This window comes from Schistocerca americana, chromosome 1 (genome assembly GCF_021461395.2).
Source record: "Schistocerca americana isolate TAMUIC-IGC-003095 chromosome 1, iqSchAmer2.1, whole genome shotgun sequence".
Taxonomy (NCBI): domain Eukaryota; kingdom Metazoa; phylum Arthropoda; class Insecta; order Orthoptera; family Acrididae; genus Schistocerca; species Schistocerca americana.
The window spans coordinates 257,099,187-257,119,877 of NC_060119.1; the positions used below are offsets into that span (position 1 = coordinate 257,099,187).

Genomic DNA, 20,691 nt, shown 5'->3' on the forward strand with positions numbered 1-20,691 from the left:
AGAATGTTTATCTGCTCTCCTGCTGCATGAGTTTTCGGATCGCTACGACGTGCATGACGTGCTAGATGTCACGGTTGTAGGCTATAAATCTCGCTACAACGAGCGCCAGTGGCGCCTTTTTGCGCTTTTTCGGTGAGGGTAGGCGTGTCACAGAGTGCAGGTCTCACCAGTGACCGATGTCCTCAACCAGCTATATGCTCCAAAATGAATTTGTGCAGTAGAACACAAAATACCATTTTCAATAGATTCTTCACCTTATGCAAAAAAATTGCAGTATGGCAGCAGCTGCCACTCTCCGAAAGCTGTAGTCACAGTCCTGACGTTTTCACCCAGTCTCAGTGAAACCTTACTAGAAATAATTCTCCCTGGGCCTAATAGTGAAGCCTCACTGCCTATAAGTTGCTTGAGAAGTTTGTAATTATCTCCGGCAAATTAGAAGAAGACTGGCTGTGGCTTTGTTTCGTTTGTGGGCTGTTCAGCTTTCCAGCGTGGTACAAAGATCTGTGCGAAGCTATCTTCATCTGGTGTAAGCTTTTGTTCCAAGCTCTTCGCCTTTGTCAAACGTCCCGACGAGGAAGGCATTTGGCGAGCCTCACCCAGGGAAATGGGCAGGGACACGACTGCAAGTTAACAAAGCAAAGTTTGCCGTGAATCCATCCGCGACGAGCTTGGTGACAGTCTTACTGGATGACATCGCTAACTCGAAAACTGTGTGACGGACTGACAAGTTGTTTCAGCCTCTCGGTGAGCCAGCCGGGCTTTCCTGTGTACCTTAGGGGCTAGGCTTCGGAACACGTGCATCATTCGCAGTTGTAGTCAGTCAATTCAGGTTTACAGCACCATCAGTGTATAAGCAATGCTAATTAGGAAACGCGTAGACTAGGAGTGCTGAGTGTTAACCTGTTGCAGCGGACCCCCTGGCTCGCGTCGAGCGACCCACGCCATCCAGCGCCATCGTGCGCTGGTCGCCCACCGAGGAGGAGCAGCGGCAGCGGGGCGAGGGGGGCGTCTCCGGCCAGCTGGTGGTGCGCTACGACGTGGACCGCGACGCCAGCCCCAACCAGATACTCGTGAGTCTCCGCTCTGCTCGCTGATCTCATTAATCACTATTTTTCCTAAACAAATCCCACAATTTCAGGCAAGAAAGTGCATACTAACCTCTGTGATGTGCAGCTATCGAATTTTACAATTTTGCTTTTTTCTTCTTAATATATGCGATTTTTATTTACGCCTGTTGCAAGATACACTACTGGCCATTAAAATTGCTGCACCAAGAAGAAATGCAGATGATAAACGGGTATTCATTGGACAAATATACTATACTATAACTGACATTTGATTACATTTTCACGCAATTTGGGTACATAGATCCAGAGAAATCAGTACCCAGAACAACCACCTCTGGCCGTAGTAACTGTCTTGAGACGCCTGGACATTAAGTCAAACAGAGCTTGGATGGCGTGTACAGGCACACCTACCCATGCAGCTTCAACACGATACCACAGTTAATCAAGAGTAGTGACTGGCGTATTGTGACAAGCAAGTTGCTCGGCCACCATTGACCAGACGCTTTCAATTGGTGAGAGGTCTGGAGAATGTGCTAGCCAGAGCAGCAGTCGAACATTTTCTGTATGCAGAAAGGCCCGTACAGGACCTGCAACATGCGGTCGTGAATTATCCTGCTGAAATGTAGGGTTTCGCAGGGACGAATGAAGGGTAGAGCCACGGATCGAAACACATCTGAAATGTAACGCCCACTGTTCAAAGTGCCGTCAGTGCGAACAAGTGGTGACCGAGACGTGTAACCAATGGCAACCCATACCATCACGTCGGGTGATAACGTCGGTATGGAGATGACGATTACACGCTTCCAATGTGCGTCCACCGCGATGTCGCTAAACACGGATGCAACCATGCCGATACTTTAACCAGAACCTGGATTCATCCGAAAAAAAAGACGTTTTCCATTAGTGCACCCAGGTTCGTCGTTGAGTACACCACCGCAGGCGCTCCTGTCTGTGATGCAGTGTCAAGGGGAACCGCAGCCGTCTCCGAGCTGATAGTCCATGCTGCTGCAAACGTCGTCGAACTATTCGTGCAGATGGTTGTTGTATTGCAAACGTCCCCATCTGTTCACAGAGGGATCGAGACGTGGCTGCACGATCCGTTACAGCCATGTGGATAAGATGCCTGTCATCTGGACTGCTAGTGATACGAGGCCGTTGGGATCCAGCAGGGCGTTCCGTATTACCCTCTTGAACCCACCGATTCCATATTCTGCTAACAGTCATTGGATCTCGACCAACGCGGGCAACAACGTCGCGATACGATAAACCGCAATCGCGATAGGCTACAATCCGACTTTTATCGATGTCGGAAACGTGATGGTACGCATTTCTCCTCCTTACACGAGGCATCACAACAACGTTCCACCAGGCAACGCCGGTCAACTGCTGTTTGTTTATCAGAAATCGGTTGGAAACTTTCCTCATATCAGCACGTTGTAGGTGTCGTCACCGGCGCCAACCTTGTGTGAATAGTCTAAAAAGCTAATTATTTGGATATCACAGCATCTTCTTCCTGTCGGTTAAATTTCGCGTCTGTAGTACGTTATCTTCGTGGTGTAGCAGTCTTAATGGCCAGTAATGTATATCACAGAACAACGGTGGTGGCAATCGAAAACCGGTGCTAAATAACGGAAATGAATCCAGTATGGAACTAGTGATTTCCAAGTGTCTGAGTTGCAGTCGGGTTCATGTTGTCGGTTTACTCTCACTATACTTCAGTAATTTACCAATTGTCTTCGTCAGGTATCACGGGAAGATGCCGATGCTCCCTGTTTGTACTCCAACTTAATTGTGACTGGAACACCCTCATACTACCCTAGCTATTATTTCCAAGCGCCAATAAACAATATAAGAGAAACAGAAATATAATTGTATTGTGCCTATGATTAGATGCCTCTGTGAATTTTTTAACGGCAATTATTTCACCATCGCATACATAAGGGGCGATGAAGAAGTTTCCGTTCAACGTCCGATCAGTGTAGAATCGGTATGGCAATCGCTCAAAATCACCGGGAGCTTTGAGGAAAATCATCTAACCGACGCAACACGTTCAGGATACGCGTCTGGTAATACACCGTGATCTGCTGCGCGGAGAAGTTTGCATCTGCCTGCTGTACATACACGTCCATTAATAATGTTCGACACTCCAAGGCCTTTCTTAAGGGACTGAAGATCTAAGAATCACATAGAGAGAGAGAGAGATCAAGACTATAGGGTCGGTGCTCGAGTGTTTCCGATTTGAGTTGACGATATGGGGACGTGCTTGTTTCATATATATTCTTCGTTCACCGAAGGACGTCTACCGGTGTTCGTCCTCAGGCAGCCAAGAAAAGGAAAAGAGCACGTTGTTCCTGTTTGGACGCATTTGGTAATAACGTCGCCATGGTTCAGGTTTCCGTATTTATCGCAAGCAGGTCGGAGAGATACGAATACCACACTAATTCCTTGCCCAGATATCGGTGCTTATATACCCACTTCGGGGTCACACTACATTGGATACACGCTGCAGCAACACCCTCGAACGGAAACATTTGATCGCCCCTATATAGTCTAAGACAAAAAGAAAGACACACCACGAAGGAATTATCCGAACGGGGTGTAAATTAGTGGATGTGATGAACACGTATAAAAAATAGTTACAATTTCAGAAAATTTTTATGATTTATGCAAGAGAAAGAGATTCACAATTGGAGCGAATCAGTAACGCTTTGGTCCCCCTCTGACCCGTATGCAGACAATTGTTCGGCTTGCCATTGATTGACAGACTTGCTGGATGCCCTCCTGACAGGTATCATGCCAAATTCTGTGCAGCCAGAGCGTTAGATCGTCAAAATCCCGAATGGTTGGAGGTCACTGCCCATAATGCTCCAAGCATTCTGAATTGGGAGATATTTGTCGATCTTACTGACCATAATAGGGTTCGGCAAGCACGAAGAGAAGCGTTGGGAACTCTCGCTGAGTGCGGGAGGGGAGTTTTGCTGAAATGTAAGCCCGGGATGGCTCGCAGTGAGGAGCAACAAAACGGGTCAAAGAATATAATCGACGACCGATGTGCTGTGAGGTACCTTGGATGACAACCAAAGGGGTCCTTCTGTGAAAAGAATTGACACCCCAGGTTATCATTCTTGGTTGTCAGGGCATATGGCGGGTGACAGTCATTTTGATATTCCACCTCTATATGGGGCTCATCCAGACACATCTTCACAGGTCATCGGGCTCGTTTCTAAGCGGTACTCATCAACAAAGACAATTCTGGGCCTAAGATGTGTCTGCAGGCGGCCCAGACAGTCGTGGGATACCAGCCAGACTGTCGCCCAACATACTGCACGAGAAGCAGGAGTGATGGTCTGGGGTGTCATTTCATTTCATAGCAGCACCCCTTTGTTTGTCATCCGCCGCACCTTTACAGCACAACGGTGCGGCGACGATATTTTATGCCTCGTTTTGTTGTTCTCCTTGGCAAGCCATCCTGGGCTTACAATTCAAACAGATGCTCGCCCACACACGACGAGAGTTTCTACCACTTGTCTTCGTGCTTGGCAAATCCTACCTTGGCCGACGAGATCACCAAATCTCTCCCCAGTTGAGAACGTCTGGAGCATTACGGACAGGGCCCACCAACCATTTCGAGATTTTGACGATCTAACGCGTCAATTGGACAGAATTTGGCATGAAATCCCCCAGGAGGACATCAAACGACTCGGTCAATCAATGACAAGCCAAGTAACTCATGGCATGGAGATGGACCAAGGTGTTAGTGACTTTCTCAATTTGTGGAGCTCTTTCTCTTGAGTAAAACATTGAATGCCCCTGAAATTGCAATCATTTGCTTGTCTGTATATGTACGAGTACATCACATCTACCGATTTTCGTTTCATTCGGAAAATTCCTTTGTAGTGCGCCGGAATTTTTTTCCTTACCATGCATTTAGGGTAAATCACGGAATGGCAATTTTGGCTTTAAGTCATTATGAAATGGTTTAAGTAGTGAAACATAGCAGAAGTTAACATGAACAAAGCAATGAAATGATATGAGCTTGTATGGCTCTTGTCAGCGTTACGTACGCCGTCGGGATACACTGATAATCAGAAACATAATGACTATCTCTTTTACAGCATCTGATTCACCGTAATACATCAATGATTCCACATGGCATGGATTTGGCAAGTTGTTGGTAATCTTCCGTAGGTATGTGGCACCAGAAATCTATGCGTAGGTCACGTAGTTCCCGTAAACTACGTTTGCGGCCGCGTACATGGCACCTGATAGTGTTCTAGATGTGTTCTGTTTGGTTCAGATCGGGTGATTAGCGTCCAAGATATCTATGTGACTTCACTGTCACGCTCATCGAAACACTGTAGCACTATTCTGGTCTTGTCATTTACCTTGACGGAAGAGGTTATTACCGTCAGGGAAGATGGTGGTGGCCTGTAATAATGTCCACACAGCCCACAGTTATCATGACGCCTTCGATTACTATGACAGATCCCACTGATGCCCAGGTGGTTTTCTTCCACAGAATAGTACTACCCAGCACTAGCCTGCGCCCATAGCGTGGTTGCATGTTGAGAGCAGCCGTCCGCCTGTATGGCAGCCTCTCCAGACACGACCATCGATCTGGTGAAACAAGAAACTTGGTTCATCTCTCCAGACGACAAATTTCCATTGATCCGCCATCCAATCTCAATGATCCTGTCCTACTAAAATTTTAACTGACGATGTCGTAGGCCAAGATTGGAGCATTTAGGTGTAGACTGCTGAACAGCCTATGATCAACATGTGCGCTGGACAGTGCGCTCCAGAACACTTGTTCCTGCACCAGCATTGTACCCTGCTGTCGGATCTGGCATAGCTATCAGCCTATCATGGTTTATAGAGAGAGCAAGCCTCCGATCTCCACGTTCTGTAATGATGCGTGAGCGTCCTGTACCTTCTCGCCTACTGGAGCCTCCACCGTCCTTCAACCATTTTCCATAAGTACTCACCACAGTAGCACCCGAACGACCGACCAGACTCGCTGCTTCAAAGATGTTCGTTCGTAGACGCTGGACCACAACAATCTGCCCTTTGTCGAAGTCACTTATGTCAAGAATGTCCACCTTGGCGACTCATGTTCTCACTATGATGGTATCCGATTCAACTCTGCTCCGGTTGCATACACAGCTGGCAATTGTTGTTGAGGCGTAATCACAGACAATCATGGACGATAGCCACAAGGAGTGGCCGCGCGGTTTGAGGTGCCATGTCACTGATTGTGTGGCCCCTCCCGCTTGAGGTTCGAGTCCTTACTTGGGCATGGGTGTGCGTGTTGTTCTTAGCATAAGTTATTTTAAGTAGTGTGTACAACTAGGGACCGATTCCTCAGCTGTTTGGTCCCTTAGGAATTAACACACATTTGAACATTTGACGATATGACAGCACATACATAATAGAGATGGAAAGATATGTTTATAACAAAATATAGTATAGATTTCACCATATGGGAAAGCAGTATATTGGACACAAATAACTTTGATGTTTGGCACAGGTCAGACTCCAGACATAAAAAAGCCAATGATTACGCCCTCCTCGTGCTCTAATGCACATTTTGCACCTGTTATTCGTGCTGGCTGCGAAACTGCTAAGGGATCCTTGGGGGAGATTGTTCAATTCTTCTCTCGAGGCCGTTTTTAGTTCTTTTACGATTCGGGAAGGTATTTTCATTCAAAAACACGACTGCCAAGAGCACCCCTAAACAAACGGACACGACACAGAATAATCTTCATGCGGTGATTTAACGGTACTTCGCACAAAAGATATGCAACACTGTTGATCCATTATACATAATGACTACGCACACCACAACGTGCTGCTTAAAGCGGGACTCTCTTTCTCCACACTAGCTAGAATCACTTGCCACAGCGAAGAGGGATTCGTTGGAGAACATCACTCTGGATCCCAACATGCTCCCTACACCTGCGAACCCTTTCTCGATGAAGGCATAGTTGAGGTGGAACCTATTTAACAGGCTACTGAGCATACAAACCGGTCTGGTTTAATCGCCGCAAAATGATTCTGAGAGAGACACACTACCGGTAGTGGATGTAAGATCTGAAGCGATCTGCCTACGAGTTAGATGTCTGTTACTTTTCGGCACCAAGGCCACCGTATCGATCCTGTTTGCAGTGTGGTGGTCCGTCAGAGACCACCGGCACGCTTTTGCAAAGCACTTTCACTTTCAGCAACCTGTCTTAACATAAGCGCATTAGCAGATGGACAACATCCACACCGCCATTTGTTAGCTGATCCACATCATCCACACCATCCTCTGTTTCGTTATAAAATTTCACAGTCTCACACTTCTCTTTTGGATGTTCTTCATCTAAAGAGTTATCACGATGCATGGCACATAAGAGTACCACACACTTGTTTTTCTTCGGCGGAAAACTAATCAGTGTCATTTCTTTTGCAAATACAAATGGACTTAAACTTGTCTACTTTTATGTGACGTCATCTCTTTCGGAATTTTTCTTTTATTCACCCTCATTGTTCCCATAACAGTTCGGTTCTCACTCAAGAGACAGTAGCATTTTTACAATACCAGCAATATTTCCGCCAAGAGTCATTCTATGGTAAGACCCAAAATTTTCTCGAGTGGCTCACCCTGTTCTCTTCTTGTGCCGTATACACAATCCCATTAATGGTGTACCAGTTTCAGCCTGGCACATCCATAACTTTTCCTTTTATACTTTTCAGGCTTATTTGGCATATATTTCATGAAACGGGTTCCGTTTAGTGGCCATTGTGGAGTTTTTCCTGCGCTATCCTATAAACATTTTCCAGATACAGCTTATAACAGCATGCTTACCAGTTTGTAAACTAGCCTTTCTTGTTCCTTTGTCAACAAATCTAATGAAAATTGTTATTTCTTCAAACTACCTCACAGACATTGCAGCCCTATATAAAAGATTGGAAAACTTTACCACGATTAGTTCCCTAACTGGAACATACCAGCCTTTATCTGCTGCAATATGAAGCAAAATTCCCCAGAAGGTGACCATTTCTTTTCTAGTTACAATGTACCACTTTATTTCTCTTGATACACAAACTCTCATTGCCTCTAGGATTGTGCATCTCACAATTTCCTCCACAACGGCTAGAGGAATAAATAAATTGCAAGCATCTTTGAGTAGGTAAGTGATTGCGACCCTTGCTGGTCCTGGTATATATTTAATCAAATTGTGTGCAGGCGTTTTATTTTGCACTGGATGGGGTTAGGGGGTGTGCGGGTGCTTTTACTCCATGGCATACGATTTGGAACAATATATATGTTAGCAGTTTCACTGCTTATTCGACCAGAGGCATTATGACTTCCATCATCATCATCATCTTCATCGCAACCACTGCCTCCCCAAAAACTACTTTGTTCTTCATCCTAAGAGTTGCATGGTGCTGCCTAAGGAACATCTTCATGGTTTTTATCCAAAGCAGTACTTATGTCTAAAGAAATCGTCATCTTCAGTTACCCACTGAGTAACAACTGATACAAAATTTCAGCTTGAAAAACGTATGCTATCTTCTTTCATGCTACATTTTTAGATGTAGATTGGAACATTTTCTGAAAAAGAATAATATGAAGAAATGATCTAAGTACTATCTTCTTCCATGGACTGCTGTTCATGTATTTGTTCAGTTTTAAAAATGAGCCTTGACTTCCTTCCAAATGAATCTCGAATATCAAAGACTGCTGCGTAGCAAACTATTACAATATTTATATACTGCTTTACACATTTGTAACGATCTTCTGTTGTATTTCACTTTCTTACACAGTGCTGGAGTGCACTATCTGAGAGTTAATCAGATATTCAAGTTTATAATAATGTATTTTCTGCAATCACAACAATGCGTATGTTTTCCACTATTGTATTCTCTGAAATCCATTGAAAATTTATTGATTGCAGCTCTATCTAATTAAATGATACTGAAACATAAACCACAGTGCTCATTGGACCCAGATGATGTAAATTTGTGGTCTGAAGAAGAAAATCTAGGCGACACTTAAAACTAATCACACATATTTCTGATAGTATCTTTAATGTGTTACTGAATATTAGAAGAGGGCATATTTGATGAGTGGTGGATCAGTTTTAAGGCTTTCATACAACAATTAAAAGGTAAAACTCTCTCCATGTCCACTGGACCCAGGGTACGTGTACTAGCGTTAATTTTATTTTACTTTATCTTAATCCACAACCCTGGACAAAGTATCAACTGGCCATTGTCCTATCTCCCTCTCTTCTTCTTCTCCAACTCCATGCAAGGTGCCATTTACATTCACTGTATTCTGTCCTAACTCCACAGAAAGCACACTTCTTCATCACAGCCTCACGATTATAATTATGACTTAGGAAGGTATAGAGGCCAAGCGGTGATAAATAGCAGTTTAAATGGATCTAGAGTTACTCACAGTAGGCCGATTGCGAACAATAGGTGTTCAGATATGAATTCTGGAATGCAGACTGCACCTGCTCTCATGTAATAGCAGACTTGTTATGATGAATGATGCTGAGTAAGTAAGCCATTGCACATGAAATAACGTCAGCTGGCTTCTCGTGTCTGCCTGTTTGGGTATGCACGGTTCATGATGCACAACCACTTCCCCCACCCCCACCCCCTTCCTCTGCTGTCTCCAACTGTCCCAACGTGTGACGCAGCTTCATGTGCACCGTAACTGCCAAACTCTACAGTATGTGTGGGGGATATGGGCAGGAGTATATATCTTTGCACTATGCTCCTCAAGTTTCTACATATTATATACGATGTGTATGTTATGCAACAAATTTAATTATCTTTAACATGATTTTCACTGATGTAAAGAAAAAATATATTTCATTGTCTATTTAATTCTCCTATGGGACTTTTTTTTCCTTTTTCTTAAATTCTAAAGTAATGTGTGTTCCCTTCAGCGTTTTACCTATCTCCATCCTAAATTCATCGAGATCGATTAAGCAGTCTAGTTGTGAAATCTTAAGGGACAAGATTAATTGCACATTTATAATATTTGTATGGATGAAAAAGCTCTTAGCATTCGTTGAAAAATAGCTTGTAAGAAGCAACGTAAAGACAAATTATGGAGCAGTTAGTGAAATTTAATTCTCGTAAATGCAATGTTCATAGTTTATTAAAACAACAGTGGCGAGCTAATAGTGTTGTGGGGTTTCTCTTGGGGAACAAATTGTAGACAGGAGCCAACATGCAGAAATGTCATCCAATGACGTTAAGCAAGGCTGAATTTACTGAGGATAATGCCTGCTGACTGACTATACATTTGGCAGCAATCGTGAATCTATATGCCTATGCTTCCATTGCCACAGACCTTAGCAGCGGTCTCTATGGTGTATTTGTACGACAGATGTGGAAACTACGTAAAGCCCTTCATGTGTCACGATCGTTGTCGATAGTTCCCTTGATCTCTGGCAGCTCTCAGACCCTAATTTTCTGCCAAGGAAATGACCTAATAGCAGGCGTTCGTCTCTGTACCGTTTACAGATATGGCTTCCTTTCCGCAGTTCATTCCTGAAGACACTCTCTACAACCCCTTTAAGTTCGTCATTATAGATTTGTTATACACTTACGTCACATAGTGGGTAGTGATGAAAACAAACACAGTGCAGTAGTGTCTACAGGTCCCAAATCTTGTGCTGGCTACCAGTTCCTCTTAATGTGAACATGCTATGAAAATTATTCTACAAATTTGAAAGGAAATAATATGTGAAGGAAATATTGCTCCATTCATCCATGGATTAATATCGACACTATTGACTCTTCCTGAACAGGGATGTTACAACTGAACCCTTGTCATAAAGATCATCTTTTCTGACCGTCTGTTATACAGTTATTTCTGAGGCAGAACCCGCTGAAGTCGCTAACACACTCCTGTGTGGTGGAGCTCGACTCGATGGTAAGTCAGGTCGAATCTTGGTGGCAGGTGAAATTTCCATTCCAGTATTTGGCAGTAACTTCATCAGCGTAGAGTTCCTGATTACCAGCCTCCGTCCTGATGTCCTGGATTAAATTCCAGTCCTCTCTACAATGTCTCACGAAGCGAAGCCATGTAGTGCATTTGATGGGGATCCTACCATTGTATGGGGACGACAACTCTTCGACCTCTTGGTTCTATTCCCTCTCCTTTCTCTCATCCCCACCACACAATTAAAACAGTACAACAGTTTACACACGTCCATTACACTCCCCTACACTCTACAAATACAGTATCGATGCAACAACTACATATCCTAGGTGAAAGGGGCCTATGAATGCGAAGGAAAAACGTCCTTCCCGACATGTGCATGCACCCACTCTGTGGGATTTCCGAGCCAACAGTGATTTCGATATCTCAAAAAGGAATGATAAGTTGCACAGAATAAATGAAAGCAATTATCTGTTAAGAGTAAAATATCAAAGGTCTTAGGTATAAGATTAGAAGACGCTATTAAAACTGTCCCAGTAGATTTAAAATGATTTTATTTTGTGAATTGTTATTAGAATCAAATGAAGATGATAGATTAGAAGAATAATTATTTTAATTCTTTATCTACATAAATGGTCAAAAGTTTAATGCTTCACAACTATCACATCTACTGTTTGAAGTGTAAAAAATTTACTGAAACAAATAATCATCACACCGTAACAACTAAAGATGGAAGACAAACAGCTGAAGCTCTTTGTTCAATTTGTAAAACTAAAAAGAGGAAATTCGTTGAATAATTTTTAGGTAGTGGGATGAATACTGTTTATACATACACTGATAATGTACAAAGTTGTAGAGGACATGTTCATAAAGAAATTGTTAATGAATTACGTCAAATGATGAGCAAAAGTTTTAAAAATAGAAATGTTATTTCTTTCAGTATTAATGGTTATTGCAATCGGATCTAGTCTAATAGGATTCAAGTACTTTGAAAGAAATATCAAAAATAAATAATGCATATAATAAATATTTATGAACTGTTCATGAAATGTTTTTCAAAATTTATTTGGAATATTCCACTAAAGATAAAACACATAAGAACACAGCTGATAATTCAGAAAAAATATTCAAGTTGAGAAAACCAAGAAATTTACCATTAGATAATGGTAAGGAATTTTGTGATGAAGAGGTTCAAGAATTAATGAAAAATATAACCATTATTTAAGTTGTTCTGAATTGAAAACATCTATTGTTGAACAACTTAATAGAGCATTGAAAGAAAAAAATATGGAACAAAACTGATTTAGAAAAAATTTATAAATGGATCGATTTGGTTAAAAATCTAGTTGATGTATATAATAACACCAAAGATTCAACAATAAGAATGAAACCAAAAGATCTAAACAAAGAAAATTAAAAAATACTGAAAATTGTTTGTGTAACTAATTTGCTAGATATTAAAGAAAAATATGAAATAGGTGATAAACTAAGAATAAGCAAATTGAAATGAATATTTGAGAAAGGATATACTACCAATTGGTCAATGGAAATTTTTGATATTGTGGACTTTATTCATTCTAATCCAGTTATTTGCAAATTAATAGATTTTGACGGAGAAGAAGTAAAAGGAACATCTTATGAACAAGAACCACAGATAACAAATTTTCCAGATCCCTATCTTGATGACAAAGTTTTGAAAAAGAAAGGTATAAAGTATATGTTAAGTTGTAGGATTTGATAATGCACGCAATAGTTGGATCGATAAAAACTAACTTATTTTATAAACTTTTCACTGAGAATTTAAACATGTTTGGCATTGAATATAATATTCATTACACTTATTGTTTTATTAAAGAAGATAGAGTTTATTTTTAAATTCAAATGAAACTTAGTAAGAATGACGTTATGTAGGTATTATTTGAGAATTTTAAATTTGAATTAATTGAATCAGAAGGATTTAATACGTTTTGTTTGTTAGATGTATACAAAAATCGTTGTGAATGTTATATAAAATTTAATTATGAATAAAGTGCTTGGATTTTCAGTTCTATTTTCTGAGAAGCGTTCCCAAAATGCAGTCTTCAGCCAACTTCAGAAGTTGCAAGTTTAATTATATGATTAACCAATTCTTATTGTGAGGAATTCTCATATATGGAAATAATTTCGACAAAAAACAGTATCCAATCTTTCTTCAATTCTTTGTAATATATTTATTGAATTAGGTACATAATAAATTCTTTAAATTTCTTCAAAATATGGATGCATGTTTCTAATAGGGTTTATTTGTTTTTGAAGTATTTTAACTTGTTTCGAATAACAATCATAACTAAAATTATAATCATATGATCTTAAAAGAAGAAAAACTATATCTTAAATTTTCAACATTTATTAGGGGACCAATACGAGGTAATAAACTATTTATTTCCTTTGTGTGAAATTTCCTTAGCTCTAACAAAGTTTTCATCTGATTGTTATCATATTATTTTCTTCCATTTTATTAAGAGCTTTCAGATGATTTATTAAACAGTCTTAGAGCTCTTTTATGTTATCCTTTATTTTATATTCACCATGTTTTCGAATTAATGGTAGAACCTCTTCAAAATTACAATCTTCAAAATTTTCTGCAAAGGTCAGTTTCGAACTCATATTTAAAGAATATAAACCAGGTTCATTAATAAATTTGGTATGAAGATGAATATTGTTAACAGACTCCTGAAATTTCTATATTTTTTACAATATTTTTCTTTAACAAGATCTGTAATTGCTTTGCTAGAATGTACATATCTTAAATTATTATCAGACATATTTCCATAGAACCAAGGATCATTTTCTTCATCAATAATCATTAACACTAGTTTATCACTATACTTAAATTTATCAGTGTCACACGTGACGAATAAATAGGAAAACAGTAGAACGTCTGTGTAGGGCCATGTTTTCACCTACACTGTCACTTGGCTGAATGTGTATAAGGCTCTGTGGCATCACTCAAACACAGCCAAATCGTCACCCTCGTCGGAGAACATCACTATGGACCCCAACATGCTCCCTTCACCAGAGAACTCTTTCTCGATGAAGGCATAGTTGAGGTGGAATCTATTTAACAGGCTACTGAGCATACAAACCGGCCTGGTTTAATCGCTGCAAAATGATTCTGAGAGAGACACACTACCGGTAGCGGATGTAAGATCTGAAACGATCTGCCTACGAGTTAGATGTCTGTTACTTTTCGGCACCAAGGCCACCGTATCGATCCTGTTTGCAGTGTGGTGGTCCGTCAGAGACCACCGGCACACTTTTGCAAAGCACTTTCACTTTCAGCAACCTGTCTTAATATAAGCGCATTTGCAGATCGACAACATCCACACCGCTCTTTGTTAGCTGATCCACATCATCCACACCATCCTCTGTTTCGTTATAAAATTTCACAGTCTCACACTTCTCTTTTGGATGTTGTTCATCTAAAGAGTTATCACGATGCATGGCACATAAGAGTACCACACACTTGTTTCTCTTCGGCGAAAAACTAATCAGTGTCATTTCTTTTGCAAATACAAATGGACTTAAACTTGTCTACTTTTATGTGATGTCATCTCTTTCGGAATTTTTCCATTTATTCACCCTCATTGTTCCCATAACAGTTCGGTTCTTACTCAAGAGACAGTAGCATTTTCACAATACCAGCAATATTTCCGGCGAGAGTCATTCTATGGTAAGACCCAACATTTTCTCGAGTGGTTCACCCTGTTCTCTTCTTGTGCCGTATACACAATCCCATCAATGGTATAGCCAGTTTCAGCCTGGCACGTCCACAACTTTTTCATTTTATACTTTTCAGGCTTATTTGGCATATATTTCATGATACGGGTTCCATTTAGTGGCCATTGCGGAATTTTTCCTGCGCTATCCTATAAACATTTTCCAGATATAGCTTATAACAGCATGCTTACCAGTTTGTAAACTAGCCTTTCTTGTTCCTTTGTCAACAAATCTAATGAAAATTGTTATTTCTTCAAACTACCTCACAGACATTGCAGCCCTATATAAAAGATTGGAAAACTTTACCACGATTAGTTCCCTAACTGGAACATACCAGCCTTTATCTGCTGCAATATGAAGCAAAATTCCCCAGAAGGTGACCATTTCTTTTCTAGTTACAATGTACCACTTTATTTCTCTTGATACACAAACTCTCATTGCCTCTAGGATTGTGCATCTCACAATTTCGTCCACAATGGCTAGAGGAAAAAATAAATTGCAAGCATCTTTGAGTAGGTAAGTGATTACGACCCTTGCTGGTCCTGGTATATATTTAATCAAATTGTGTGCAGGCGTTTTATTTTGCACTGGATGGGGTTAGGGGGTGTGCGGGTGCTTTTACTCCATGGCATACGATTTGGAACAATATATATGTTAGCAGTTTCACTGCTTATTCGACCAGAGGCATTATGACTTCCATCATCATCATCATCATCATCATCATCATCATCATCATCATCATCATCATCATCATCATCATCATCATCGCAACCACTACCTCCCCAAAAACTACTTTGTTCTTCATCCAAAGAGTTGCATGGTGCTGCCTAAGGAACATCTTCATGGTTTTCATCCAAAGCAGTACTTATGTCTAAAGTAAATCGTTATCTTCAGTTACCCTCTGAGTAACAACTGATACAAAATTTGAGCTTGAAAAACGTATGCTATTTTCTTTCATGCTACATTTTTAGAAGTAGATTGCAACATTATGTCTGAAAAAGAATAATATGAAGAAATGATTTAAGTACTATCTTCTTCCATGGACTGTTTTAAAAATGAGCCTTAACTTTCTTCCAAATGAATCTCGAATATCAAACGCAACACTGCTGCGTAACAAAGAGAAAAATTCATAATTGCAATAATCAAAGTAATACTTCTGAAATTTGTAGAAAAAGTTCTTAAAAGGCTTTCTAAATATTTTCACCATTGTACTGAAAAAGAAAGACAGGAAACGTTTTGACCATTAAAAACATAAAGATAAGTATTATCGAAAGTTGAATGCTTTTATCGAAAATTGGTTTGTAAAATGTGAATGAAAACACATCACAAATTTTTCATCTTGAAAAAATATTAAAAAATACTGAATAAATTTTAACGAACTTGAAATTGAAATTCAACACGATCATTAGACAGAACTTGGTGCATCATCGTTCTGCGGTTTTTGAGTTTTGAAACAGGCTTATGCCAAGAACTTAAAATTTAACTGTTATATTTTAATATTTTAACAAGTTGCAATATAAGCCAGATCCCTCATTATATACTCATCCGTAATCCGCCTATCTGAAGTTCATCGCCCTGCAAATTTACCTTCTTATCTTAGGACAGGATCGTTCTCGATAGAGCGTTCTCTATTTGACGCATTTGTAGAACCTCGAGAAGCTTTCAGAATAGTAGGCCTGGGAAAGTGTCCGTAACGACTAGAAACAAGTACCGAACCATGTATGGTATTGTGGCCGCTAATATACTTAGCCTATGCTTGCCGTAAAAGCGCCACATTGTGAACCACTGCATAAGAATCTGCCTTCCCTACAGCGTTACGGAACATATAACGTTTACAGCAGTGACTGTCAATTAGAACTCATAGAAACACTTTTTCTGCCTCGCAGGTTTGCAAAAAAAAAAAAAAAAAAAAAAAAAAAAAAAAAAAAAAAAAAAAAAAAAAAAATTGCACAAGGTACAATATACTGCGCTTACCGTAAGAAAGTAGACTTCACAATGTTAAATGAAAATTACTCGCTACCAAACCGCACTGTAAAAGAACAATTTAGTGATCAGCAGTATAAACATTCACACCGAGAATTAGATACGACGAAAGCAAAACGCAAGGCGTAGGGGTCTGTATTTCTTCTGGAGAGAAACGAAATCTTAAATCAGCAAATAAATTACTATATTCATTGTTTATTGCAATCGATTCAGATTTACGCTTTAATAAAAACTCTTTTAGACGTCAGACTTCAAGATAAATGTACAGTGGAATTTGTCCTTATTTTATTTCACAGTGAAAAATTTCACTTTGTAGTGCACTTTCTTTCAACTCCATTAACACTGATGATCCAAATTCCCGGGAGAGGTTTACCGTCGCATCTTTATTGTCATACATTTTCTGTGAACCGAATTCCGAGCTACGTCGATGTTCCAGATCATTCTCGGAATACAGCACAGTGCTTCCACATGGCAGCCTTGCAGTCGAAGTCCGACTTCTTGCCTTCCTCCCTACATCAAGACTGCTCCTCTTACATAATCCCTTGACATTTCTCTGAATGTTGTTCCTTGTTACTTGGCAAGTACAAAAACAAAGTAGTTGGCGCGCGCTCTTCTGCGTTATGTCGTCTGTTTCTTCTTCTTTCTGGGCATTTGTACAGCACTGTAAGGGGTCCACGTTTCTAGTTCCCTGTCTCCAGGTCGCATCATCTCGTGCTTAATCAGAGTGGACACTCGCTTTCTTGAGGACTCCATCGAGAGTATTTAGCCAACATTGCCTCGGTCCCTTAACACATCTTTTACCGTTGATTTTCAATGAAAACGCCCGTGTTACTATTGTTTCTTGATCTGATCGAAGTAAGTGTCTGTACAATTGTAGACGTTTTTTCTCCATTTTATCAATGATATGTGCCACTCGGTATTGCCTACAAGTTTCGTCATGGATTACGTAATCGCAAAGTGTCAGGCCTGATGTCCACAGAACCATTTTGGTTTCAATTACAGCAAGTCGTTGCTCTTGTTCTTAAGTTGCAGGCCAAGATTCGCCACCGTAGGAATGTTTTTGACTTGCGTCGATTCGGATGATTCTTAGCGATCACAAATCACACCATTCACTGTACGACATTTAAATCATGCATTTCTAAGAAGATTTGTGACTTCTGGGACGAGTGAGTTACCGTCAGCGATTTTTTACACAAGATACTTGAAGATGTGTGACTTTGGCTGATTTGTACCGTCGCTCTTGATGGTGTTATTATTTGCACATGCTGACTAGTATTCGATCTTCTTTACATTGAGGCTTATTACAGACTATTCAGGGCGGTTATTCTACACTTGGAGCTTTTTTTGAAACTTGCTCGAGACTTCAGCGGCAGTAGAACATCATCAGCATACAGCAGCGCTCAGGAAGCTGATATCTGAACATATCTGGCGACCGTGTCCGTTAATTGTAAAGAAGTGAAGATGGAAAAGAGCAGATCCATGATAGACAAATAAGAAAACTGCATAAAGTACTCGACTTTTACTTTTACGATAGAGTACCAGGACGCATTCAAAAAAATGTTCAGATGTGTGTGAAATGTTATAGGACTTAACTGCTAAAGTCATCAATCCCTAAACTTACACGCTACTTAACCTAAATCATCCTAATGACAAACACACACACCCATGCCCGAGGGAGGACTCGAACCTCCGCCGGGACCAGCCGCACAGACCATGACTGCAGCGCCTCGGACCGCTCGGCTAATCCTGTGCGACAGGACGCATTCAATTTGATCTTCAGGTACTTGTACTCAAGGAGGGAAAACTTTCGAGAGTGCTGGTTTGGTTCCCGTGTACCAAGGTGCACAGCTTTTATAAATATAAATTTAAACAACCAGTTACATGAAGCTTCCTGCCAGGTACAATCTGTGAGCCGGACCGAGACTCGAACTCAGAAGTTTTACCTTTCATGGGATAGTGCTCTACCAACTGAGCTACCAAAGCACGACTCACAGTCCATACTCACAGCTTTACTTTTGCCAATACCTCATTTCCTACCTTACAAACTTCGCAGAAGCTCTCCTTCGGAATTCGAAATATATGCACTGCAGGAAGGGAGGATACTGCAGAGACATGGGATAGCCGCAGGTAGTGGGATACTTCCAGAACGAGATTTTCAGTTTGCAGCAGAATGTACGCTGATATGAAATTCCGTGGCAAATTAAAACAGTGTGCTAGTCCAAGAACCTGAAGGAGTTATATGTTTGCACCTGTTACTATCCTTCAAAGTAGTCACCAGAGTTTTGTAGAAACCGTTGCCAGCAATGTGGAAGGCGTAGTATACCGTTAGCAGAGCCTGTTCTGTTGATGGTGCGAATGGAGCGGTCTACTGCCAGTCGAATCTCTGGAACAGTTCTGAAGCGAATTCCACGAAGTGGTTCCTTCATCTTCGGAATCAAATCAAAGTCACAAGGGCCTAAGTCCGGGCAGTAAGATGGATGGTACAGTACTTCCCAGTATCATCGACTGAACAGAGCAACCACAGCTTGCGCTGTATGCACCCGCGCATTCTCGTGCAAAATGATGGGTGGGTTGCGCAGAAAGTGAAACTTCCTGGCAGATTAAAACTGTGTGCCCGACCGAGACTCGAACTCGGGACCTTTGCCTTTCGCGGGCAAGTGCTCTACCAACTGAGCCACCGAAGCACGACTCACGCCCAGTACTCACAGCTTTACTTCTGCCAGTACCTCGTCTCCTACCTTCCATGTCTCCGCACTTCTTTCAGGAGTGCTAGTTCTGCAAGGTTCGCAGGAGAGCTTCTGTAAAGTTTGGAAGGTAGGAGACGAGGTACTGGCAGAAGTAAAGCTGTGAGTACCGGGCGTGAGTCGTGCTTTGGTAGCTCAGATGGTAGGGCACTTGCCCGCGAAACGCAAGGGTCCCGAGTTCGAGTCTCGGTCGGGCACACAGTTTTAATCTGACAGGAAGTTTCATATCAGCGCACACTCCGCTGCAGAGTGAAAATCTCATTCTGGAAACATCCCCCCAGGCTGTGGCTAAGCCATGTCTCCGCAATATCCTGTCTTTCAGGAATGCTAGTTCTGCAAGGTTCGCAGGAGAGCTTCTGTAAAGTTTGGAAGGTAGGAGACGAGGTTCTGGCAGAAGTAAAGCTGTGAGTACCGGGCGTGAGTCGTGCTTCGGTAGCTCAGATGGTAGAGCACTTGCCCGCGAAAGGCAAAGGTCCCGAGTTCGAGTCTCGGTCGGGCACACAGTTTTAATCTGACAGGAAGTTTCATATCAGCGCACACTCCGCTGCAGAGTGAAAATCTCATTCTGCGCAGAAAGTGTCGCTGCTTCTCTTGCCAAGCTGGTAGTAGGTGATGCTCCGAAAACGAACAGTAACACTGTGCACTGACGGTCTGCCGTGGAGGAACGTAAGGCGTTAGGATAACATCATTACAGTCGTACACTAGAATGACCATAACTTTAGACCGCTCCATTCGCACCATCAACAGACCAGGCTCTGCTAAAGGTATGCTATGCCTTCCACATCGCTGGCAACGGGTTCTACACAATGCTGGTGACTACTTTGAAGGACTCGAACAGGTGCAAACATGTAACTCTTTTGTATCGGTGGTGACGAAATAGTTACCACTATTTACGTTCCAACCCTCGTACAATTTTCATTAGGAAAATGACACGGCTGTGGAGTCACGGCTGTTGATTATAAACGCATTCTAGTCCTTAGGTGTGGTGGGCAGGTGATTTGCTGGAGCACCGCCTATCCTGAGTTGCCAGGGCCTGTAACCTCTTTGATTCGATAACGTCGGTATCTTCAGCGGCGGGATCGATGAATTTATTCGACAGAGATACAAATTGTATAACATCAAGTGGTACTCGGTCCAAAGTCTTATCCAGGTTAAGGAAAGCAAAGAAACCTTAAATTTTTAATAACAA

The 20,691-nt window shown here is 41.3% G+C and overlaps 1 protein-coding gene across 1 annotated transcript in view; it reads left to right on the plus strand.

The window, feature by feature from the left end:
- Positions 1-20,691, plus strand: part of LOC124623863 (inter-alpha-trypsin inhibitor heavy chain H4-like) — a 156,714-nt gene that overhangs the window by 53,654 nt on the left and 82,369 nt on the right. The window contains exon 6 of the mRNA XM_047149072.1: positions 910-1,070. Coding sequence (XP_047005028.1) covers positions 910-1,070 — 161 coding nt within the window. The remainder of the gene's footprint in view (positions 1-909; positions 1,071-20,691) is intronic.